The sequence below is a fragment of the Pseudocercospora fijiensis genome, assembly GCF_000340215.1.
Source record: "Pseudocercospora fijiensis CIRAD86 unplaced genomic scaffold MYCFIscaffold_4, whole genome shotgun sequence".
Taxonomy (NCBI): domain Eukaryota; kingdom Fungi; phylum Ascomycota; class Dothideomycetes; order Mycosphaerellales; family Mycosphaerellaceae; genus Pseudocercospora; species Pseudocercospora fijiensis.
In genome coordinates this window covers 3,215,827-3,239,371 of record NW_006921535.1, presented here as the reverse complement: position 1 = coordinate 3,239,371, position 23,545 = coordinate 3,215,827, and the positions used below count along the sequence as shown (strand labels likewise).

Genomic DNA, 23,545 nt, shown 5'->3' with positions numbered 1-23,545 from the left:
CGTGCATGAAACTTTATTCATTCACTCGTGAGGCTGTGCGGCATGAGCGCTAGCCGCTTTGGTAAGGCTCGATGCGACGCATGGAAGGAAAGCCCTTTTTGCACAGAGTACATTTGTATTACTATATGTCCGTTGCATCATAATACACTTCTAAAGCCGCTCGCTATAAACGCCTACACTGCTCGTACATTGCGCTCCTGGAATACTTACATCTTCGCGACCTTCGATGTCGTCAACTTCGGTATTTTCAGGGTAAAGCTTGGCGTCGACGTCATTAATTACAAAACGCCCTCGACTTCGACCTTCGACGATGAGTTCCCACTCTCTCAACACCTTTCACTCGACAACAACATCGTACGCAGATTTCGCTCTGTACGAGCCACAACACATATACAATCAGGCATTGGCCCTGCTGCAACAGGCAGGCCCAGCATACGCCCAGACATCAAGCGCGACGAACACGACCCAAAAACAGCGTTTGCGAATACCGGCTGCGCCCACGTCCTCGCCACAGCATAGTACATTCACGGGCGTGCGACACGATTCCGCGGTAGTTGACTCCAGTGTGGCGACCCACGACTGGCAAACGCAGCAGCCTATGTACGCTGCACCGCAGTGCAATAGCGTTGGACTGGGAGGACCGGTCGCCAGTCATCTGCAAAAGCAGGGTATCAAGCGACAGAGGTCTCACGCAAGGACACCGTCAGCATCGACAGTCGCGTCGACCGGTCCGAATTCTCCGTATATGAACTCGGCTTCGCACCCACAAATCGCAAACACGGATCACGCGCCGAATTCACCAGCACATTTTGCCGCTGACCAAGCACTTTACCCAAAGAATCTACCTACACCTTCGCAGACTCCCACCGACAGCATCTTCGCGCACTCCAACGGCTACGTGCCTAGTGCATCTGCGCACATTCCGAACGCGCATCTTGCTATGAAAAGCTTTGGTTTCGATTACCACACCGCAGAGGATTTCACACCAGACTTTGCGCCTTCAAGACAGTCGATGTCGAGCTACGGTAACGACTCGCCGGCGACACCGCAGTCGGGTGCTGGCGATGACGCAAGAAATTACAACACATCGCAGAATGGTGAGATTGACGCAGATATGGCGCATAAATCGTTCGAGTACTTACTTCTCGACGGTGCAGATTACCGACAGCCCAACCCGAATGTCCAGCTGTTCCGCACGGAATCGCAGGCCTTCCAGGACGAGCTCTACAACCCAAATCAGACCTATACATCTGCAGCACCGAAGTCTCAGTCACAACAGCAGAGCCAGCAGCAGTTCCTGTCACCTCATCGCAACCTGATTACCGAGCGATTACAGACTGCTAACTTGGCTCGATCCGCATCTCCAACCTCCGCCATCTCGCGAGAGCGATCTCCATTTAGGGACGGATCTCCACTCGCTCCATCGAAGGATTGGAATGCACCCGACATGAAAATTGGCAACACTGCTAGTATGAGGCAGCAGCAGAAGGACGCGGCGGCAGAAGCAGAATATGCCAAGCACCGTGTACCATTGCGAAGAGAGCCCACAAAGACCATTTCCCCGAAAGATGCCCTCCTGGATTACGCTGGAGAAGACCAGCCATCGCTCTTCCAGGATAGTATACCCGATGGCTATAAACAGCACATGGGTGGCACCGAGCAGTGGCAAAGCAACTTCATGGGCCAGCCAAGTACCACATATAATGGCTTGCCAACTACTGGTCGGCAGAATATAAGTTTCAGGAACGCCACTGGTACCTCAGCTGACAATGGCTACGCTGGATTTGACTTTGCATCATTGCCACAGAGCTCATTGCAAAACAATCCCTTCGAAGCCGGTAACTATCAAGCTGCTATTGCTGCGAAGATGAACCAGTACGCCGAAGCTGCTCCAGAGTTCCCTGCCGCCTTGCCATCAATGGAGACATCCATCAGCGACGCCGGTCCACCACAGTCATCGCAAGAAAGTATCACCGTCTCAACGGCACCTCGTAGGCCTGACGACACTCGTGCGAATACCGGCACATACACTTGCACCTATCATGGCTGCACTCAGCGCTTCAACTCACACAACGAATTGCAGAAACACAAGCGCGAGTACCACCGCTCACAGCAGAAGCAGCATGACAGCGGCGCATCAGCATCAGCGTCAGGCACTGCTTCCGCATCACCGCGGTCATCAGTCTCACCGGATCCTTCATCCAATGGCATGACCTCCGCTGCAATTCTCGCAAGGAACTCCCAGGCTGGGCCACACAAGTGTACGCGTATCAACCCATCGACAGGCAAGCCATGCAACACCATCTTCTCGCGACCGTACGATCTCACTCGCCACGAGGATACGATACACAATAATCGTAAGCAGAAGGTCCGATGTCTGATGTGTCGCGAGGAGAAGACCTTCTCACGGAACGATGCACTCACAAGACACATGCGCGTCGTACATCCGGAGGTCGAAGCTTTCGGCAAACGCTCAAAGCGTGGCGACTGAATGCTGTGGCCTGTTGAGAGCGATGACTGGTCATGACACGGGCTGACTACAACTGATGCCACGCATCACACGACTATCTCGACCCCGTGAGTCGTTGAAGCAGGGTCACGAGGCTTGCATAAGCGGGATCTGATCTTAGAAGATGCGGCTCAGCTATTCTTGGCACCCGACACTGCGCTCGGATTACACGCCACTTCTAGAAGTGTGTTCATCAGAGGTTACATTATATTTTTCGGCCGCGAACACTTTGGTACCTGAATTTGCGTCGGTGGCGTGAGCCAGACTTCTCCCGTCGGCATTAGCAGGAATCGGCCAGGTGCGCGAGCGAGAACCTCTGATGTCTGACTTAGGGTTCCTCGGCCTTCCTCGGGACAATCTCATCCCGGATTCCTACAATATCCGCTTTGCGTCAGACTTTCTGCATGGTATGGAGTTGTTTTCGGAGTTGCTCATACGACAGCAGCCTCACACAAGAGAAAGAAATAATTTTTACGACAGGGGAGAGGAACTTGTCCGGCGGCGTCGTCCGGCACTTGACGCACAGCATGGCATGATATTTTATGAGCAATGTACAAAGACTGCTTGCATGGATCTATTTGCATGGCAATGGCGCGTTACGAGGATGGGAGCAAGAAAAAATGCATGGCGAGATGAAGGGTGTAATACTGTCATTTGTTCAACTGTTACTGGCTGATTGGGCGCTGGACGTCTCGCCTACTTGCATTTTATTTGTTAGCGAATCATTTTATTGTTATCTAGTACGTGTTCAGACACAAGATGTTATGACTACGAAGCATGAATGGATGAAATCGAGAAGTGGAAACTTCCTTGTTCCTGCGCAAACAAAATTGTTTTCATGTGACAGGATCCTTTCTGCGAAGTAAGCGCGAATGAATGAACGTCGTCCTACTATTGGTTTCCCCCTGCATATCGTAGAATCTCCAACTTCTCGACACTATTGGCTTGTGTCCAAAAAAATACAAGGCTGCGTGAGACACACTTACGAGACTGTGGCGGTGTAGCCCAGATGAATTTACATGTGTACAAGCGGAAAGCGCGGACGAGGACATCGTGAGAAATCCGGTTCATCAGTTCACCCTGCATTAGGTAGGTAGGTACGTCGTCTCTTGCAGCGCAACTTCTACTTGTGGCGGTGACTCCGAATGCCAAGTATACAAGAATGTCGGGATCTGGGGTGTACGGATTTGGAAAGTTTGGACCAATTGTAGAGGGGCGGGGAGGGGAGGCGATGGAGATCTGGGAAGGTATGGGTATGGGACATCTTCAGCTCTTGTCGGTATGTATTATTATGTGCTTTGTGGAGTGGTAATGGTGCAGGTGTTTGACGGTGTATGTCTATGCAGGTACGTGGAATCTAGGTTGAGTTGTTCGGGCGTGCTGATTGGCAGGATGGATGTTCTGTCGGAGGTTTTTCTTTTGGTGGAGGTTCTGATCTCTGCCCTATCGATGGATTTTCTCGAAGTCCCATCATCACACAAGTGCTGTTTGCTTTGCGTTACGCGAAAATCAAGTCACGGCTGTAGAGTAGCCGAGGTCAAGACGGATTCTGAAGATGGCATCAAGATATGTCAGCATTGCTTTCGAGCTGAGTCACGAATCCATATTGTAGTCGAGTCGGCAGGACCACAAGTCCGATGGGCAAAAGCGGTGTCGTAATCGACGTCGTGCTTCGACGACTCGGTGTTGCGGCTAAGCGCGACAGGAACGGAGAGCAATCCTTTGCCAGCTCGGCCTTCAAGCTGAACGCGAGAGCTTGTTCCCTTGGAGTATATCTTCAGAGGATCTCGACTCGGTTGGTTTAAAGAACAGCATCTCACCTTATTGTACGTATAATTGCGAACAGACAAGATCTGATACATCATCTCGAGAGTGCGTATCTCTGAAGCAAAGAGACAAAGCAGAGCGCATTCAAACATGGCAATTCCAATCATTCTGTGCGGCGTGAGTGAGGTCATGGGCACAGCAGTCACGCAAAGACTCAGACCCGAAGTAGAAGGTATGGATGGTTGCATCAAGGCCAACTCCAATTCTTGCAAGATCTTTGCTAATGTCTTTCCGCCAGTATTGCAATTCATCAATTCTGCTTCCAGGGCCAAAGCTGAAATTCCGGCTATTTTGGCTGGCAAAGCTCCATCGCCAAATCCGGATGAAAACATTGGTTCGCATGATTTCAGCAAACGGCCAGCAGCTGTCGCATTTGGACGTGGGTTTGAGCTGCAAGATGTGAAGGACATCCGAGCCGCCTGTCAAAGTCCGGAGATCAACGTGGCGTGGTTATGCTCAAGCGCAGTCGACATCGCCAATACCAAGGCTAGTCCGCCCAACTTGAGCGATCCAAAGACTGTGGATGGGTACGCTGCTTCAATAGCCGCTCTGGTCAAGGACACAGTCAACAAAGTCATGACTGAGGGGAAGGGCACCAATGAGATATACAATTATTAGTGAAACAAGCAGTCCTCGATAGGAAACTGTACGGCAGGAAATAGTTAGAAGCACTGATCTTGAATCTCATGTACTTCCCAGCAGCGCGAAAGAGGGCGTTGAGAGGGAATGGTGACCGCATCTTAGGTCCGCAAGTCGCTGTTACGCCAATGTCGACAAGTGAAGTCAGACTTGACCTGGGCAACGAGAATCTTGGGAGGAAGGTGTTGCGTCTAATCTTGCTGCGCGACTAAACTGCACGAGCAGTTAATGTGATCACTCTGTCGCGCGACCGCACAATGGTGTCAGGCTCAGACTCTAAGGATCACTGCAAGTATGGCGCAGGCCAGTTGATGTTCGTTTGCCATCTGAATCGGCTCTTACCGCTGCACATGTCTCGTCAGCGGTGCCAGCTCATAGCTTCCACGGACATATCGATGCCCGTACAGTACATCAGCAAATGTAGACGTTTGGAGGAGTAGCCGTACTCCGAGTGCCAGAGGGCTGCAGAGCTTCTAGCGAACCTAGAAAGCTGACCTGGAGAAGAATGCAATAATGCGCAGTGACGGAACGATCGCACGCATGAAATGGCCCAAGCGTGTGAGGCGTGCCGTACAGGAAGCTCTGTCCTGACTCGGGCAAGGTTCGCGACGTAGGACGTGTTCAATGCGAACAGCAGTAGCCTGCTTTAGCCGATGTTTTGCTGTGTCCTAGAAATGGAATAAGTGTGCTCGCTTCGAAACAGTCAAGGCCAGACCGATCAATCAAGATCTCGATGATCACGGTTGGTTTGGGCATGGTTGTGGGCGAACACGTTGTGGGGTACGTCTGCTATCCTGGCATGTGCAGGAGAGCAAAGGCTGCAAAGCAAGGCGCGAGATTGGTATGATGCGGTGCCTAAAAGGCCTAAGCCTTGGTGTAGCGCGTTCTAGCCCGGTATCTGGCTCTGTTGATGAAAAGCGTCTCCATCCATAATAATAAGTTGTCGCTCTCGTTGCCGGGCCCGTTCCCTAAGGCTTTCTCGCGGCACTGATGTCCCAGTGATGGCGGCACTCGAGCAGAGCAAACAGTATGTGCGTGCAGTGCATTTCCCCGTCCCGTACCTGAGAAGCTTGAGCTCCTTCTACAGCTATGGCATGGGTTCTCCGCTATCAATAATTTAGGCCAGGTGACAGGCCCTGTGTCCCCGCACGAGAGCTTCGTGCAGCAATGGGAGGGACGATCAGGGAAAGCAAGATGCCCCAGACCCTGATGCCCCAGACCCTTCAATCGCGGCCGCTCGTCGTGATCCGTGAACTGGGGATCGGATGTCTCGTGAGGGTGAGGTGAGGTGAGGGTGAGGACGGGCGGGCGGGCATCGATGTCTTAAAGGCTGCTCTCGACCTGGGTGGGAGATTGGGTGAACAGACGGCGCGCGGCGCAACGACAGCGCTGTCAGCGAGATAGAGAGTCGTGCGAACCGGTACCCAAAAGTGTGGACTGGCCTGATGGTGATTGGTCTTGTGACTGAACAGTACAAGCGCCCTTCTCCGCATCTTGTGGCATTCAGGAGCATCCTTGCCTTGGTGAGCGGACGGCTTGCTGCTGCCCGTACTTTAGCTGCAGACGAAGCCTGCAGCGCCCCCTTCGACTAGCTCGTCTTCATATCAAAAGGCTCCTCGACATTCGGTACGTCGTCGTGGTCGTCGAAGCTCTTGCGAACGACCTCAGCGCCATCAACAACGCCCAAGCTCGAGCGCGCCTCATCGCACACACCGTCGCAGAAGGCATCGCACACCTGTGCAACCCGCAGGCTCCACCGCGCCATCCGAGCCCACCAGGCCTTGCCAATCGCCGCACGTTCCCTTCGGCGGCGTTTTCCCCACAGCTCCCAGCCCAGCCCAGCCCAGCCCAGCCCAGCCGTTCTCAAGGCTCAAGCCAGCCTCGACGCCGGCCTTTGCTTCCCTCGAGTCCAGCTTGCGACCTCACCTCCTTCACACACACTCCACGGGCGGCAGCGACCTCTCGCCCAGCCAGGGAAGGGAAGCCGCCTTCCATTCCAGACCACACGCTCGGCCAGGCGCGGCTGTCTGCGAAGGCTGGCATCCTGGAATCGTGGCCCTCACGCTTCCCCACGCCAAGTACACCCCGACGATACCTTGCTCCCAACTGAATCTCCATTCTTCAACGCCGCCCTTCATTCACTAGGCTTCACGCGTTGCACTGCCGACGACGACAATCTCTCAATGTGAATGCCACAATCTTGAGCACAGATTTGTTGTTGTTCTGGGTGATAGATCGGAGTGTTTAGGATATTGGGAATGAACATAGGTCTGCTTCCCCGTGTCGCCATCTCTGCGATTGATCGTACTGCTGACATCCGACCAGACACGTACACCGCTTAAAGATACTCGTTTCAGACATGTAATAGTAGCTCACGACATACCTAACGTCCGTCGCCCTGGTGCATCGATTAGCTGAATCGCATTTGCTGACCTCTTTCAGCACCGAATCTGTAGACATAGACTAGAGGCTGCACGACTGCTTACGACACCCGAATACTTGCTTCAGGTATGTGATCGCCTTTGAGCACCGCAAAGTCGGTAATGCTTGCATATACTGGACTGGACTGGACTCGACTCGACTCGACTGGACTTGTGGAAATCTGCCACGAAATGCTACCGAATCGCCGCTGCACACAAGCGAATGCACCATCTTGGGCGTGAATCGAGACCAGACTTCCGGACGTGATTTCAACGCTCCCTTGTCTGCTTCCAAGAGGCCAGGTCCTGTGGGATGCTGCGGGATGGAGACCGACTGCTCAGCCATAGCCGTCTCCGAGGAGCGATGAAAGATTACGTGATCGCTATGTTCTCACCTGATGGGACCTTCACGGCCGCAGAGAACCTCGGATCATCTCAATGTCTGCTCTGGCCGTATGTTTTTCCACGACGCATGGCGACGGGTACAGCTTTGGAGCTTCACGCTGGCTTGTACTTTTGAGAGGCACTCCTGCGCCATCTTCTGATGCCAGTGACAGCTCCCAACTCCGTACTGCCTGGAATTGGATTGTCGCGTAGTATCGCTTGCAGTTCGTTTGTCCTCTCCTGCATCCTCGGCATTATCTTGTCCCTGTGATGGCGAAGCGATTGGAAGTACTGGCCACTCTCCAATCATTCCTGGGCTGCTCCCTGTGGCCTTTCTCAGACGATTGTCCGACATCTGCATCTTTTAGGCTATCGATGGCCCTCCGACCTGTCTTTGACCTGGGCTGCTGGCTTTTGTGCTCCGGGTATGCTGGAGACTTGTGCTAATCGATACCACAGATAATCTTGCTCTTTTACCACTGATTTCTTTCAAGCGCCGTGCGTGAACTTTGTGTCCTTCTTTCAATATGAATGTACGTGCAATGTTCGTTTTGTTCCGTGGCGTCTGTTGGTGCTGATCTTGCATTTAGCCAGCTCGTCGGGCAACGCCTGATTCGGAGGCGGTTGCTTCGTCTGAGGATGAGCGGCCGTGGCCAATGTCGATGAAGTTTGGCAATGCTCCGATGAGGGAGAATAGCGTTCCGGGCCTCCCTGGAGGTATCTGGAGCACTCAGAAGGGTCGTGGCAGTTTCAAGATGTCGGACGAGAAATCCAAAGCTGTTCGACAAAACCTATCGCAGAACCGTCTGGGTCCGGTCAGTTCTGCCATCCGGGCGGGAAACACACCTTCTCCCTCTGCCAGCGAAGGTGCAGCCTCGTTGCCGTTTGCTATTCCTTTGCAACCTACGCCAAAGACTGGCCGGTCATTGTCGCATTCGACGGGCCAGCGCGAAGTTCCCCAGACTTCTAGTGCGCACTCCAATGCTGGAGGCCATGCAGCACCGCTACCGCTTGGACTGCTGGCAGAGGAGGCAGACACAGAGTCTGAGTCTGAGACGGGAGCCCAGCTAACTCATACTACGTCCCATCCTCCCATGGGATCGTTGATGCGCACCGCTACTTTGCCTCCAACGTTTGAGCCGTCCCACAGAAATGGCAGGGAATATGGGGACAATCAGTCTCCCATGCAATCAGGACTGCTACGGGGCAAGACCTTTGAAAGTGCATTTGCCAATATGTCTCTAGGTATGCTTGTTTGATGCGATCTTGAGCTCAAGGGCGGAGTCAGAGCATCTTCTAACGCTGGATACAGACAGTCCAAGCCATCGTTCTCGCTGGCAAAGCTCGCTAGGCTGGGACGACTTGCCTAACGTCAACGAGTCACGCCGGCATTCGCTAGCGGATATTCCCACCCGTCGCGGCTCTCTGGCAGCTGGTGAGCATTCAATGCTCTCTCGCACCTTCACACACGATCCACTGGAGGCAGACGAGCACGATACCATACCACAACGTAAGTCCATCAAACCCTCCCCGAGCACATTGCCCCCTTCCGCCTTTCATATGATCGCCAAGCGGCCATTGTCGCGCCTTCCTACACCTTGAACAATGCGCGGTGGCGGCTGCCGCCTTGCGTGAACGCTGTGGACTCACTTTCACACTGCCCTCATAACCATCCACTTTGTTCTTCCACCACCACCTCTTCCACTTCCTCAACACACCTCTTCGCTCCGCTCATCAATCCGCAACCATCACATACAATCAAAGAACATCCGCTTGAGTCAGAACAGCATCTAACGCGTAAGTTGGCAGACTATCCGGGCTTCGCGCCTGACCGTCCACTCGACGGCGGCGACGATCTCGCTAACATGACGCGGGCACAGGAGACAGCGGCCGTATACGACATACCAGTCATGTACCGCGTACCTCACGTGGAGTTGAACGCCACTGAGAAGCGCGAGCTTGACGCTCGCCGCGATCAACAACAAGCCGTGGCACCCACTGCTCAGTGGGGTCCAGCCGCAGGCCGGCCACGCAAGCAGCTGTACATTGTGAGCTTCAAGTGCTCACGCGTCGACGTCTTCTACCTCCTCGACAACACTGGGCTCATCATTCGCGAGGGCGACCTTGTCATTGTTGAGGCCGACCGTGGACAAGACCTTGGCACTGTGCAGCATGCCAACATCACGCCGGACGTCGCTCGGCTCCTTAGAAAGAAGTACTCCGAGGAGCAGTACAAGTGGTTGATGATGTACAGCCGCAACAAGGACGGCGGCTTCAACCCAAACGCCCAACTTCATGGTGAAGGCGGCATGATGAGTCCATTGTTTGGAGAGAACACTCCAGCCATGCAAGGCTCCATTCCCCGCGACAATTTCAACAATCTCAAGCCAAAAGCTATCAAGCGTCTCGCCAACGACCACGAGATCAAAATGCTCGCCGAGAAAGAGGGCAACGAAGCCAAGGCCAAGCGCACTTGCCAGCAGAAGGTTGCTCACCTCCGCTTGCAGATGGAGATTCTCGATGCTGAGTGGCAGTGGTGAGTCTTGTGACAGCGTCCTTCTTTGCGACATCAGACTAACAGATTCGCAGGGACTTCCAGAAGCTGATCTTCTACTACTATGCCGACCACTACATCAACTTCAAGGACTTGATTACTGAGCTCTACCGCATCTACAAGACTCGCATTTGGCTCTCCGCCATCAACCCGGCTTCCTTTTCGCAGCACGCTATGGGTCAGCCACCAAGCGGCATCGGTCCTGGCGCTGTCGGCCCGTACAATCCGTACGCCGTCAATAGCAACTACACCATGGCTTATGGCGAGGATCGCGACCCTTACGGCGCTCAGATGCCTTATCGCATCCCATACGACACATACACCCCCAACTACCCTTCCATTCCTGGTGTTGCGAACAGCTTCGCACCAAGCACCTTCAACCAAGGCCAGAACTTCATGTTCTACGGCTCGAATGGTGCTGATCCATCGGTCACTGCGCTCGGCCAGCAATTCCAGCAAGCCAATCTCAACGATCTCCTGCCGAGCACTGACCCGCTCATCAATCGTACTGGTAGCATTCGCGACTACAATTTCTTCTATGATCGCAGTGGTGCCAACGAGCACCATCAGCTCGCTGAGAAGAATACCATACAACAACAACTCATCACACCCCCAGACTCGGCCAAGGTCAAGGAGCACCAGGACATGCTCAAGAAGAAGTACGGGATCCCGGCTGCGGATCCGATATATCAGAATCACGTTCACCAGCTTGGTGAGTATTACAACCAGCAACAACAACAGCCGCCTCTCGGCATGTGGACCGTTGCACCGCAGTATGGTACAGCGAACAGCACAGAGTCGGGCCGCCCTGTCCGCCAGCAGCAGCCACCTATTGGCACTCGTCCCTTCTCTCAAGGCAATCATCACGGCGTTCCTTCTGAGCAGAGTCGTCAGGCGGTCAATTCGGATCCCCGCCAGACTCAATTCGGCAACATTCAGCCACAGCGTCCGTTTGCCGGCGATGCATTCTCCTCGAGCGCTAATGACAAGGCCAACGTCATGGATCGCTACTTCAAGACTCTTCCATCGCCAGCAGAGATGCACGCAGACGAGATGTCGCGTGAGCGTTAGTTGCGCGACTGCCTGGATATGATGCAGCATCACTTGATGGCTGCCAAGCTCCATCTGCTTGCCACCCCCATCGATAGAAACCGGCGCATACATGACTGGCTTGCGACTCTCCCAAAGCCAGAAGATATGATGAGTTCTGAGGAGTGCCGCCAGCGTGCGCGTTAGATGTGTTCGCACTGAATTCGAAATCGACAAAACTTACGACAAAGAAGCTTCGGCCAAACTTATGATAATCAAGACTGTTACATTACGACGACCGACCACAGCATAGCGACCAGAAAAGGAGGCACAAATATGGGACAGGAGGAAGGCATCACACATCGGCATTATGGGTTTGAAACGGCGTTCTCGTGGCTGGTTATGGTTTCTATCTGAGCTGAGCTTCACTGCGACACTGCTGCACACTGTTGGACGATGGTACGTACTATCCTCGGCCACAGACTTCTTTTTTCATGGGAATTGATTTGCTTTTGGAGAGGATGCTCCTGCAATGAGGCGATACAAGCCTCGTACTTTGTATGCGTAAGATACTTTTCTACGACGAATGACAAGATGCCTTTCTTCAATAAATAGATACAATTCTCTTTCCTTCTCTCCTGGCACCTTCCGCCTAATAAGGTCAAGCTGATAACATGCTAAACACGCACCGGTTGCACACCGGCACCGTCACGCCCTAGTCATCCGTTAGTCGACCCCGGTCGAAGTTCAACCCAAGGTCCAAAGCCAAGATAACCACCATCCAAGCTTCCACAGCGTCGGCAGTTGGAGATTGACTTTTGACATCCCTTAGTTGCCTTCATTAGTCGCCCAATTGCTTACCCTGCTTGCAACAATGCACATGGCCTGACTCGGCAACCGTTTGAAGCATCTTGGCTCCCATTTTCGCCCCGTCGTCTTCGGATCGCTACCGTGGTGCCACAAGCACGTCAGCGGCTCGCAGGCAGTCAATGACGAACACGCGAGCTCATCACACGAACAGCAACGAGACTGTCGACAGCGAACTTAAGAACGTTCCCGGCTCATCGCGGTTCTGCCCCATGTCTCAAGATCCATGAGACACATCACGGACCCAAGACAGGGAGTCATTCCTGCGGGATATCAGAGTTGGCACTCCCATTAGCTGCCGCTTTCCAGCATACGAATCATCGCACATGTAATCCCAAATGCAGACATTTCGTTCAAGGCACTGGCCTGGTCCACCAGCCGGACCATGAGAAGATTTGCTTGGTTTCAACACCAACTCGCATCCTTCAAAAAGGCCCGTGAGTTGCACTTCCACTGGCGCCCACTGCAACACGACGAATGACCGGACTTTGGCGGTGAGGATTGAGGCTCTGCAGGTTGTCAATGGTTCTGGATTCCCATGTCTCTAAGACAGCCTGGAAGTCCTTCAGGAAGCGCAGACTTTGACATCCCACTGGCGTGAACTGCGCTTAGGCCAATCGTGCAATCGTGAATGGCGACAAGGTATGATGAGCTTGCCTAGACTTCCACTGGGTATGGAATTGGAAAATTCGTTCAGTTGCGCCCCAGCGAAGGGACGGGACCTTTTGATGAGACTAAACAGGAGACGTGATAGAATATACTGAAAACTGAGTTGCAACAACCGCCAGTTGCCGTGTGGGATGCAAAGCTTAGCGAGGTGCTTTTATTGTGCTGACCATTTCACCAGCGAATAATGATGACTGCTTACCAGCGGCGATGGAGAAGAGCAATCTTCTCTAATAAGAACATGGCCTTCCGAATCTCCATCAGTACTCGAGAGTCGACATCTCGAACAAACACGAGTTAATCATCACACACTTGACAAGCATGCCCAGAAATCGCATTCCTTCCATACTTAGAACAAACCACGATATGCCTACATACACACGTTGACGGCTCCGGCCCCCAAAACCGCCACATCCCGAACCACTACATTCCCATCTTGGAACAACCAATGCCGGTATCAAATCACTACCACGAAATGTGCCGCATTTTCAAGATTGAATTCGTCCTCCCACTAGTGCATACCCTCCCACTCACCAACCAAATACTATACATTTCCAAAAAAAAAAATTCTCAGGCTCTCAGCCGCCAAATCTCGGCGCTGACTGAGACGGCGGACGTGGACGTGGACGTGGACGTTCTGAAACAACACAGGGTACATGCCAGCTTAAAAAAAATCATTCCGTTCCAACACGTTTATTTTTAAGAATGAGTGGGAGAGTGGTGGGTGGTATCAAATCAGAAAAATGTTTTCATGTCGGTATTTAAATTGAGTTGGGGACAGCCGTTGGTGTCCGTGTCAGAGAATTCCAGTCTTGGGGGTAAGAAATGGTTTCTGAGTTGGGGGAATTTTTTCGACTCGCTCGCTTGTGTAACGTGTTGGTGGTTTGATCATGTCCTTTGGCTGAGCTGAGACAAAGAGACCTGATGAGCCGGTTTCTTCTGCAATAATGTGGAGTTTGGGTCGGTTTGGTTTGGTTTGGCGTTCGTTCGTCCACTAGATTTCGAGGGCAGGCATTGTTGACTTTGGACATCCATTGGCGTGCCACCAGCTTGTCGCGAATGATGATGGGTTTCTCTATGGTCAGCTTGGGACGCTATGAGGCTGTTGCCCGCATACCCGTGTACTCCCACTAGTGTAGGGGTCTCGGATGCCAATCACTGTTCCAGTGTTATTAGAAAAAGGCAGTGCGTGAATGGAGGGAAGTCTGGGTCGCTTGGTACAGGTGTGGGTATAGTCTGCCTACAAAGAAGTCTGTCAAAGTTGGGGTATCTCGCTTCAAACGCAAAACAACACAGCATTCTCCTCACTATTATGCAATGCCATCATTCGTCCCATGGTATGTCTCGGTCCTCGAGTCGTGTACATGTCAAATAGCCCAGACCTGCAGGGCTGAAGTCTCGAAGATCTAGTTCGAGGAAATTTCGCATGAGCGGTTTCACAGCATCTCGGGCGAGATTCTTGACCTCGTCGATCCTGCGCTCGAAGCGCTTCAGATTGTCGCGAGTGTAAAAGTCTGTACCTAGCTGCGTACTGGGTGCTTTCAAAAATCTTTTAAGCTGATCGTGGTTGAGATACTTCGATGGATCCGAGGATCCGATAAGACGATACACTCGGCCGGTGGTGTTCTGGACGGGCTGCACCTGCGAGGCAGGCTGTTGGGACACACGCTGGGAGACGGCGTGATTTTCTCCTCGACTAGAAGATCGAGTCGATTGAGCTGCATTGCCCGATGCTGGTCGGGTTGTATCCTTGAGAATGCCTGTAGGTGCAGGCGTCGTATTCTCAGCTAGCCATTGCCTGAATAGAGACATGGCGAGCCACGATAGGAAGTCATTGCTGGGCGTGACACGCTCGCCTCGACTTGTGGTGAGATTGAGTCTCCACAGCTTGCTTTCAACGCGCTCCTCAAGCTCTCTCAGCTCATCGACCTTGTCTTCAAGAAGTTCCATAACATTGATGTTAACCTGACCGCGAAGCTGCGGCGCTGCAAGAGGCCATTGTCCCACAACGTGGATCAGAGCTTCTGTGAAGATGGTGCGCGAGCGTGCCAAATACCCTAGCTTGAGGTAGCTCGGTGGATACTTCGCAATCTGCTTGAACAATCGAGCACCAAATCGTAGGAGATGGTGATCAACGCGTGTTCCCACAATCTCCAGAGCATCGTACATATCTGCGAGGTGCAGAAGCGCTTTGCACTCGGTATATGCCGTGGCGATGTTGACAGTATCTAATGTCGGTGGGTATTGATACATCGTCCGGAACAGGTTATCATAGTCCTTGAGAACCTCATCGCCAGGTTCCGCGGGTACGCTGGGCTGATTTCTCTCGGTCAGATTGAGCGTGCTGAAGTGGGCCACGCTGCGAAAGAAGCTGTCGTTGGATATAGGCGGCTTGTTTCGCACAGCCGGTGGTCCATCACCTCCAAACATGGAACCAGGAGTGTGATCTTTCTGCACAAGCATAGGCATATCGTCCTCGCCGGCCGCTCGCCAGTCGAGTTCGTATCTCCATTTTCGCTTCCCTTGCTCATATGAAGGTCTTCGCTCTTGACTGCTTGCCCGTGAACTGCTGCCCGCCGTCACGCTCTCAGTTTCATTGATCCGAGCCAGTCCGCCAGCGGTACCAGTTGAACTACCAGCATTTTCAATCATCCGTCCACTCCATTCTGCTCGCGTTCCTGCCTCGAAGAAACCAGAGCACTGGCTCAAAATCAACCTGTGCAAAAGGTATCTCTGCTCTTTCCGCCCGCTTTCGTTTCCAATGATGATCTCGACGTCTCCAGTATGCGAGAAGAAGGGGAACTCGTTCTGCGCGACATGACTCGATCCTCCATGATGACTTCGGGCATGTCGCGAGCTGTGTCTGCGTGTATGCGAGCGTCCGGAATTCACTGATGCTGCGCGAGGAGCACGAGCATACACTGGCGCTGTAGCTGCCAGTGGCGGCAGGCCCAGGTCTGAATACGGCGGAGGATGGTGCGATACCATCATGGGTTCTCGTGTCGGCTGCCTCAAGTCTCGTTCGTATGCGCAACCCTGCGCTCGTGTCTGGTTCTGTTCACTGATGGCTGCATCACCAGCTTCCTTCTTTCGCGTTCTTATGGCCGTCTATACGTTGCAAATGGGGCTCAGTCTTGCGCGATCGCGTCCGCCACTGCTTCTGGCGCGTTGGTGCAGCTTCTGTTGACCAGCTATCCTCCTACCACTGTATGTATGTACTGTAGCACCAACCTGTGCAAAAGAAGAGATCTGCGAGGCTACGGTCAACGCTCAGCTGGACAGTGCTGCATCTGCGAGGCGAGGAACATGGAAGGCCATTCGCCACTCGAACGGCCTCTCCTTCACCAATACATCTACCTGCCCTGCAGCAACTCGAAGCTGTGACCGGCCGAGGTGCATGATGGCCCTCCAATAGCACAAAGTGGCGCAGGCGAGGAACAGAGTGTAATTGGATGGCAGTATGCTTGGCGGTCAAGGAAGCGTGTTTTCGTTCTTCACCCTTGATTCTATTCGATCAACAACTACTAACTGCCTGGCTGTCATAATCACCCACAGATCGCCTCGCTCAATTACTTCGAAACGGAATAGCCTCCTGGAATGTCAATGGCTCTCTGAATGGCAGCTTTGGTGGCTTCATCGAGGCTCTCCTTCGGCAGCCCAAGGAGCTCGTTAGCAACGCCTCTGCTGCTTTCAAAATCTCCATTGCCATCGGGGTAGAATACTCTGGTATACATGACTTTTACGAAGCCCCTTCGGTCCCCATTCTGGAATTCCTTCAAACCAGCATGGTATCTCTCCTTCGCTGGCTCCTTTGTGATCTTCCAATCACTTTCCTTCGTGCCTGTCACGCGAAGTGCCGATTCGAACATATCCCGCTGGCTCACGGTGAATGAATTGACGTAGAAAGTCTTGTTGCGGAAGTCTTCGAGACATCCCATTGCGTCGCCTTCCGGGTTGATCGGCAAGCTCAAGATGGCAGCAACAGCACGACCGACTTGAGGCCAGGTAGATGTTGAGATCTTGGTCTCGCCATTGTCGAAGAATGTCACCTCTCGCTTTACCAAGTCAAAGCCGTATGAGCCAGGGATTGACAAGGACCACTCATACCAGTAGCCTGTTGATACTGATAAATGGGACACTCCTGGAGTCTCCTCAATCAGCTTCCTGGTCTTCACCGTACCTTGGAACAAAGTCACATCTTTCACGAGGCCCTCGTGGTGGGTGTCCGGTGCCCAGTCATTGGGCATGATCCAGGAAACGCCGGCCTTGGCTGCTGCTTTGATGAGCTCATCCTGTTGGCTATGGTCGGCGACACTGCTCAGCGTAATGACCAAAGCATCTTGTCCGTTGAGAGCTTCGACCAGCGTGTCGAACTTGCTGTAATCGACGCGAGCGACCTTGACGCCTTCTGGAAGCTTGTTCTTGCTGTCGATACGCGAGATGGCTGTGACGGTGTGCTTGCCAGTAGCCAGCAGCTCTTTGACCATGTAGCTACCGCTGTTGCCGCTTGCCCCAACAATGGCGACGTTCTTGATGTAGTTCGAGGACGACATGATGCGGGAGATGGTATGCTCTGTGGTACCTCTTTCGGTGCAATTGGATGCCAAAAGGTATGTTCGAATGTGTCCTTCAGATGTTCTTGATTATGATGTGCTTGATTGACTGTGACAACACAACATTCTCATCGAGCTGGAATCGTCTTCTTATACTGCTTTCCACCTCTGGTCCTTCGGACTTCGATGTCTTCAGACATCATGATGAGGTTTGTCCCAATCTTATCTCCGCTACAGGTGCAAACAATATCAGGAACCCACGTTGGAGACCAGCTGTGCCACTGATGCGTATATGTCTGCAGAAATACGCATTCTGGGTACAGACCGACGGCACAAAAGCAATCCTTCCCTTCACTCGTTCGGCGGCGGCACGGCTCGCGGGAAGCTAACCTCTACTCGCGTTTGAGGCCGGAGAAAGAGAGTTGACTTCTCGGCCGGGCTGAGCAGATCTACTTCTTCTGAATGTTAAGCTCTCCGAGAGTTCTGGACATGCACGTATTGGAGCTCGTACGAAGTGGCGACTCTCCTGCAATTGGGACAATCTTTGCCAGCTTCCACGCCAAATGGCACTGTGCCCGCGGACTTAAAGCTGGCAGTGAGGCTAAGATATTATTGAGGCTGCATGTGAGCCTTGATAGACTGATACCAATCTCACAGCTCTCCACAATCCCTATTGCCCCCCAATGTACAGATTGCCAGTCGGTATCCCGGCATCGCACATCTCAGCTCTCCACAGTTCGTGATGACGAACAGGTATAGATTACTAGTCGATGTCCTGGCAACGCCCGTCAGTATCTCACCACAGGCAGTACCTGTTTCCAGTCAAGCTTCGGCATTGAGCATTGTAGATTGAAAATCCAGGAGGATGATCGGGGGAGTATTCGTCAACATTCGATAGATGATAAAAGTTCCAGCCTAACAAGCATGCCTCTACCAACGCCACGCTAAATCGAACTCAAATCGCATTCTTGTGCGACTGCTCACACCAATCTTCGAGCACCTCCCCGTCTGCTTGGAGGATCTCCCAACTCGCTGATGCCTCCGGCGCTTGTCGTTCGAGACATAGGCTCCCCGCCTAATCTGCCTCCTAGAGCAGCGGCCATGCTGCTTCCGGGAACACCCAATACTGCCGCGCTCGTCTTCAGCCTGCTTTCAATCTGCACGACAGGCGGTAACGCCGGAGCGAATCCAGTCCGCGGTTCGCGATCAACGCCACGACCGATCAGGGCACCCGGGCCGGTCTCCAGATTCGGCAGCCTGTATGGTGCCTGAACACCACTGTTACCAAGCGCCTGGTCGAGTAGGCGACGACGGTCGATCCTGGCTTTCTCCGCCCGCTCGTCCTGTTGAGCGTCCTCAGAATCTGCTGCAACGCCATCTGCACCCAAGTCACGCATCATCTCGAAATCGTTCTCGAGCTCCAATACTCCGACGGGGTTAGGCGTTGGAGCACCGGACTTCTCTGAGCGTAGAGTAGCATTAAAGTCAGGCGGGACAGGCATGAAAGGCTTGTCTCTCACGATCGGCTCTGCAGTACTGCCAGAGGCTGCAGCGGCCGCGTTGGCGAGATCCGAGAGTGCTGCCAGCGGGTTTGCTCTCGCACCACCACGCGTCAGAACTTGATGCGAGCTCTGCCGCTCCATGCCCACGGAAGCAGGCGGCTCGGATGGTGGAGGTGTATCTGCGGCATTTGCTGGCGCATCTGCCATAGGTTCGTCCACCGCGGTTTCCGCTGACTCGACAACCTCGCCGTCTACAGAAGGGACAGCAGTAGCATTGCTAGTTGAGCCCGACTCTTTTCTGTCAGACTGGTTGAAGTACTTCCACGTTGCCGTCTTCGCAGTCTGTGTGGCCATCGCAAGCTCTTTCTCGGTGAACAGTCTCTCGATAGAGTATGCGGGTGCTTCAAATTGTGCGTATTCTCGCACGCTCTTGGCTTCCTTGAACGGGCTTCTGCCACCAGAAAGGTGTGGTATAGGTGACTCGTTGCCGGCGTCGTCGTCAGCTGGTGCCAATTTTCTCTTTCTCTTGCCAACCTCGCCAGGCTCTGCGGCTGCAGGAGCCGGACTCGCCGCGCGGTGGTGTCGCAGGTATCTCGTTCGCTTGTTCACGCCTAGGCCAGTCTGTGAAGGTGAGCCTGGGTTGTTGCCGATGCTAAAGTGGTTTGGGTGGAGAAGCATGGCGTTGCTGTCGGAAATGTCAAGCTGCTCCTTCTCGCGCATGAGCTGTTGGCGCTTCTTGTTTAACGTGGTGATCAGGCGATCGCGGATGGTGGCTGAGAGGGCTTTGTGCTCCTCTTCGGCTTGATGTAACCGCTGCTCGTGTAGGCGGTTCAGCTCAGCGAGAGCGGATTCGTAGTTGTCCTGTTACCCCCCAAAAGTCAGCACTCTTCGTTCTGATTAACAAGTCTCCAGAGCCAGGTTGGCCACTTACATGCAAGGCTGTAAGATCGGTATCGCGCTGCTCAATGGACTCGTTGACATCTCTGACAAACTCGCCATAACGCTTGCCAGCAATGCTCCAGAAATCAGCTTTGACGTTATCGTCATTGGGTAAGCTGACTCCTCCGTTACCCTGTGGATCGCCTTTCATCAAGCCTTGAATCAGCTCTTGTATGTCGTCGTGGCTGTCGCCCAGAGGACCGTCTGTATAGGGATCGGCATTCAGAACCAAGGTCATGTCCACCTGAACGCCTTGTAGTTGTGCGCGATAGTGTTGGTTCTGGTTCTGGGCAAAGGTATCGATCATGCCTTGCAGCTTCTCCATGATCCTGTTGCGGCGTACGTCGCGCTTGGTGAGAGGCAGCGGTTGCGGTGAAGGCGACGCTTCGAAAACCGGCGAATGGTGTCGTGCAATAGCCATGGCGGCGATGATGGCTGATTGCTTTCAAGAAGTCGAGGGGTCAAGGAAGGTGAATGCAGACGTGGCAGAGCTCGCGATGGCAGTAGCTGCGCGGCTACATTTGCAATATGACACGGTGATGCTCGGTACTACATGTACTGTTGCTGCGGAACTGAGAGCGGTATAGACGTGCAGCAATCGAAATGCTGCATCCGGCATCCGGCTGCCGACCGGCCACCGGCCACCGACCGCCGACCACTCTCACGTGTTCTACTGTACCAACTCCTCCGTACACCAATCACAAGAATCAGATAATCTCTCCAGCAACACCACGAGCACAACTTTAGCCGCGACTCTTCAGGAAGTGCCAGAGCGGCAGACCCGGCCTGCATCATGGATACAGCAGACCTGCAGCGCTCATCAATTCAGCCGGTCGCGCAGGAACAAGTCACATCAAAATGCGGGGGACGCATGGAATCCCATGGGCCTTGCGACATTCAGTCAATTTCCGTGCAGCGTGCGGCTCTCTTTCACGCGATGCGTGATGCAGTGTGTAGGCCAGAAGCAAGTATAACTAACTCCATCTCTTTCCTTGCTCAGCTTTGGTGGCAGTGCTTGAGACCTCGTCCAGAACGTCATGCTTTGGCTACAGAAACTGGGTCTGCTCATAGCGAGCACGACAGCACTTGCGAACCCGCAGCCTGACCATGATGGGGAGTACTCACCATTGGCCCGCGCGCCATACAAGGACCCATCCCTCCCTGTTGGAGACCGAGTCAAAGATCTGGTGTCTCGCATGACAATCCAGGAAAAGACCGCTCAGCTCATGCAAGGCGACATCTCCAATTGGTTCAATACGACCACAGGTGCCTTCAACCAATCAGGGCTGGAAGCGAACTTTGAGCAGAAGGCTGGCATGGTGAGTAAACCCACGGGCAGAATCCCTCATCCTGCACATTCCCGCCGTGTAGCCCTCTTGTCTCACTCTCAGTCGCCACTCGAGTCACCTGGTGGGACATCTGCTAATGCTTCCACCCTTCACCTTTAGGTCTGGGCCGGTTACACCATCCCATGGGACTGGCTGGCTTCTAACATCAAACGAGGCATTGATTATGCCGTGAACAGCACCCGCCTCGGAATACCGCCCATCGTGCAGACCGAGGGCATCCACGGCTTCCGTGTCGGGAATGCCACCATCTTCAACTCCCCAATAGGCTACGCGTGCAGCTGGAACAGAATGCAAGTACAGGCCATGGCCGTCCAGATCGCTCGCGAGGCCCAAGCTCTTGGCATATCGCAGGTGTTTGCACCACTTGCAGATCTGGCTCGAGAGCCTCGTTATGGCCGCGTCGAGGAAACCTTTGGGGAAGATGGTTACTTGGCTGGAGAGATTGCTTACGCTTACGTGAAAGGCGTGCAGAGTCTGAACGTCAGTGCTATGGTAAAGCACTTTACAGCATCAAGCGAACCGGAGCAGGGCTTGAACACGGGACCAGTGCATGGAGGCGAGCGTGAGCTACGAACCACATGGCTGCCAAGCTACAAGAAGGCGATTGTCGATGCTGGAGCTTGGGCCATCATGAGCGCCTATGCGAGCTATGATGGAGTGCCGCAAGTCGCTGATGAGCACACGCTTACCGAGATATTGAGAGATGAATGGGGCTACAAATTCTGGGTGTCGTCGGATGCTGGCGCTACCGATAGGCTGGCGAAGCCGTTCCGCATTTGCCCAAGTCCTCTCACTAAGTATGGCAGTCCTATAACTGAGGGCAACGAATGTGTGACTTTGAATGCTCTTCCTGCCGGCGGTGACGTCGAGATGGGTGGAGGCAGCTTCAGCTACAGGTCTATACCAGACCTGGTCGCGTCAGGGCGCTTGGATGTCGCCGTGGTCGATACTGCTGTCAGTCGTGTGCTTCGAGCGAAATTCGAGATGGGCCTGTTCGAGCGGCCATACCAGATCGCACCTGAGAGTGAATGGAGCAGCATTATCCGCGGACCAGATGCTCAGCAGTTGGCAAGAGAAGTGGACAGAGACAGCATTGTGCTGCTGAAGAATGATCACCAAATCTTGCCAATCAGCAAAGACAAAAAGGTCGCCGTCATTGGTCCAATGGCCCATGGATTCATGAACTATGGAGACTACGTCGTAGATGGCTCTCAATATCGTGGAGTAACGCCGCTGGACGGGATCCAGGCCGCACTAGGCAATGACCGCGTCAGTTATGCGCAAGGCTGTGCACGCTGGAGCTTGAACCAGTCTGGCTTTCCTGCCGCCGTCGAAGCTGCTAGCAAAGCCGACGTTGCCATAGTCGTCGTCGGCACGTGGAGTCGCGATCAAGTCGAATTATGGCAAGGCTTAAACGCAACCACAGGCGAGCACGTGGACCTATCTTCTCTGAACCTCGTCGGCGCACAATCAGATCTTCTCAGAGCAGTCATCAACACCAAGACTCCTACCGTCGTGGTCTTTTCAAGTGGCAAACCGATCACCGAAGACTGGATTTCGAACACAACCGCAAGTCTCGTGCAGCAGTTCTATCCTTCAGAGCAAGGAGGAAACGCCCTAGCAGATATCCTGTTCGGCGCTGTTTCTCCCAGTGGCAAGCTCTCAGTCTCGTTCCCGCACGATGTCGGTACCCTCCCAATCTACTACGATCATCTCAACTCAGCACGACAAATCGGAGACTCAGGCTTCGTAGGTGCGGACGGACAGCTTTACTTCGGCCATCAATATGTTCTCAACACGCCTAATCCGTGGTTTCCATTCGGATACGGACTCAGCTACACCAATTTCTCATACTCCAACGTCACGCTCGATAAATCGAACGTCTCATCTACAGACACCATCACCGCCTCGGTATCGGTCACGAACCAGGGCACGAGAGACGGCGCCGAGGTCATTCAGCTTTACGTCAAGGACATGATCGCCAGTGTCGATGTCCCGAACATTCAGCTCAAAGGTTTCGAGAAAGTCATGTTTCACGCAGGCGAGACGAAAGACGTCAAAATCTCCTTGAACGTCAGCGATGTCGGTCTCTGGAATCGAAAAATGCAATACGTCGTCGAGCCCGGCGAATTCGTGGTTTATATGGGCTCGTCATCGGCCGATTTGGCGCATAATGCTAGCTTTTGGGTCGAGGGTATGAGCTACTGATTGGTAATTGATTGCGTACAGATTGTGGATTAGTCTTCTCATATATCTTTTCAGAATTTCACTCGATAACGTATAGAAGAGGCACAAGGCAGTCAAAAT

The 23,545-nt window shown here is 53.3% G+C and overlaps 10 protein-coding genes across 10 annotated transcripts; 7 read left to right on the top strand and 3 right to left on the bottom strand.

Annotated features, from left to right (window-relative positions):
- Window positions 1-421: 421 nt before the first annotated feature.
- MYCFIDRAFT_89192 (uncharacterized protein) lies at window positions 422-1,407 on the top strand (the record flags this gene model as incomplete). Its single annotated transcript, XM_007928349.1, has 2 exons — window positions 422-1,097; window positions 1,158-1,407. Coding segments are annotated over exons 1-2 (747 nt in total), but the record flags the coding sequence as incomplete, so codon positions are not given.
- A 197-nt stretch (window positions 1,408-1,604) lies between these two features.
- MYCFIDRAFT_211282 (uncharacterized protein) lies at window positions 1,605-3,311 on the top strand. The gene has a single exon (XM_007928348.1). The coding sequence runs from the start codon at window positions 1,646-1,648 to the stop codon at window positions 2,489-2,491; it is 846 nt and encodes a 281-aa protein (XP_007926539.1). The 5' UTR covers window positions 1,605-1,645; the 3' UTR covers window positions 2,492-3,311.
- Window positions 3,312-3,966: 655 nt separating this feature from the next.
- MYCFIDRAFT_71126 (uncharacterized protein) lies at window positions 3,967-5,228 on the top strand. Its single transcript, XM_007927749.1, has 2 exons — window positions 3,967-4,508; window positions 4,575-5,228. Exons 1-2 carry the CDS (start codon window positions 4,427-4,429, stop codon window positions 4,952-4,954), a joined length of 462 nt encoding a protein of 153 aa, XP_007925940.1. The 5' UTR covers window positions 3,967-4,426; the 3' UTR covers window positions 4,955-5,228.
- A 3,078-nt stretch (window positions 5,229-8,306) lies between these two features.
- MYCFIDRAFT_196582 (uncharacterized protein) lies at window positions 8,307-11,404 on the top strand (the record flags this gene model as incomplete). Its single annotated transcript, XM_007928347.1, has 5 exons — window positions 8,307-8,312; window positions 8,370-9,024; window positions 9,092-9,289; window positions 9,589-10,315; window positions 10,369-11,404. 5 exons carry the CDS (start codon window positions 8,307-8,309, stop codon window positions 11,402-11,404), a joined length of 2,622 nt encoding a protein of 873 aa, XP_007926538.1.
- Window positions 11,405-12,036: 632 nt separating this feature from the next.
- On the top strand, window positions 12,037-13,660 carry MYCFIDRAFT_174715 (uncharacterized protein; the record flags this gene model as incomplete). Its single annotated transcript, XM_007928346.1, has 13 exons — window positions 12,037-12,080; window positions 12,128-12,165; window positions 12,195-12,296; window positions 12,335-12,431; window positions 12,461-12,485; window positions 12,525-12,631; window positions 12,663-12,754; window positions 12,779-12,826; window positions 12,872-12,976; window positions 13,018-13,046; window positions 13,077-13,191; window positions 13,216-13,523; window positions 13,559-13,660. The coding sequence occupies 13 exons, from the start codon at window positions 12,037-12,039 to the stop codon at window positions 13,658-13,660; spliced, it is 1,212 nt and encodes a 403-aa protein (XP_007926537.1).
- A 558-nt stretch (window positions 13,661-14,218) lies between these two features.
- Window positions 14,219-16,179, bottom strand: MYCFIDRAFT_203560 (uncharacterized protein; the record flags this gene model as incomplete). Its single annotated transcript, XM_007928345.1, has 1 exon — window positions 14,219-16,179. Exon 1 carries the CDS (start codon window positions 15,884-15,886, stop codon window positions 14,219-14,221), a length of 1,668 nt encoding a protein of 555 aa, XP_007926536.1. The 5' UTR covers window positions 15,887-16,179.
- MYCFIDRAFT_182757 (uncharacterized protein) lies at window positions 15,397-16,179 on the top strand. Its single transcript, XM_007928344.1, has one exon. The coding sequence runs from the start codon at window positions 15,885-15,887 to the stop codon at window positions 16,080-16,082; it is 198 nt and encodes a 65-aa protein (XP_007926535.1). The 5' UTR covers window positions 15,397-15,884; the 3' UTR covers window positions 16,083-16,179.
- A 285-nt stretch (window positions 16,180-16,464) lies between these two features.
- MYCFIDRAFT_84914 (uncharacterized protein) lies at window positions 16,465-17,448 on the bottom strand (the record flags this gene model as incomplete). Its single annotated transcript, XM_007928343.1, has 1 exon — window positions 16,465-17,448. The coding sequence occupies one exon, from the start codon at window positions 17,446-17,448 to the stop codon at window positions 16,465-16,467; it is 984 nt and encodes a 327-aa protein (XP_007926534.1).
- A 1,736-nt stretch (window positions 17,449-19,184) lies between these two features.
- On the bottom strand, window positions 19,185-20,310 carry MYCFIDRAFT_137354 (uncharacterized protein; the record flags this gene model as incomplete). Its single annotated transcript, XM_007928342.1, has 2 exons — window positions 19,185-19,811; window positions 19,882-20,310. Coding segments are annotated over 2 exons (1,056 nt in total), but the record flags the coding sequence as incomplete, so codon positions are not given.
- A 616-nt stretch (window positions 20,311-20,926) lies between these two features.
- MYCFIDRAFT_84912 (glycoside hydrolase family 3 protein) lies at window positions 20,927-23,446 on the top strand (the record flags this gene model as incomplete). Its single annotated transcript, XM_007928341.1, has 2 exons — window positions 20,927-21,208; window positions 21,338-23,446. 2 exons carry the CDS (start codon window positions 20,927-20,929, stop codon window positions 23,444-23,446), a joined length of 2,391 nt encoding a protein of 796 aa, XP_007926532.1.
- Window positions 23,447-23,545: the final 99 nt, after the last annotated feature.

Coding starts and splice junctions, on each gene's coding strand:
- MYCFIDRAFT_211282 (XM_007928348.1), top strand. CDS start 1,646: ATGGGTGGCACCGAGCAGTGGCAAAGCAACTTCATGGGCCAGCCAAGT.
- MYCFIDRAFT_71126 (XM_007927749.1), top strand. CDS start 4,427: ATGGCAATTCCAATCATTCTGTGCGGCGTGAGTGAGGTCATGGGCACA. Junction 4,509..4,574: donor ACTCAGACCCGAAGTAGAAG/GTATGGATGGTT, acceptor TCTTTCCGCCAG/TATTGCAATTCATCAATTCT.
- MYCFIDRAFT_182757 (XM_007928344.1), top strand. CDS start 15,885: ATGGGTTCTCGTGTCGGCTGCCTCAAGTCTCGTTCGTATGCGCAACCC.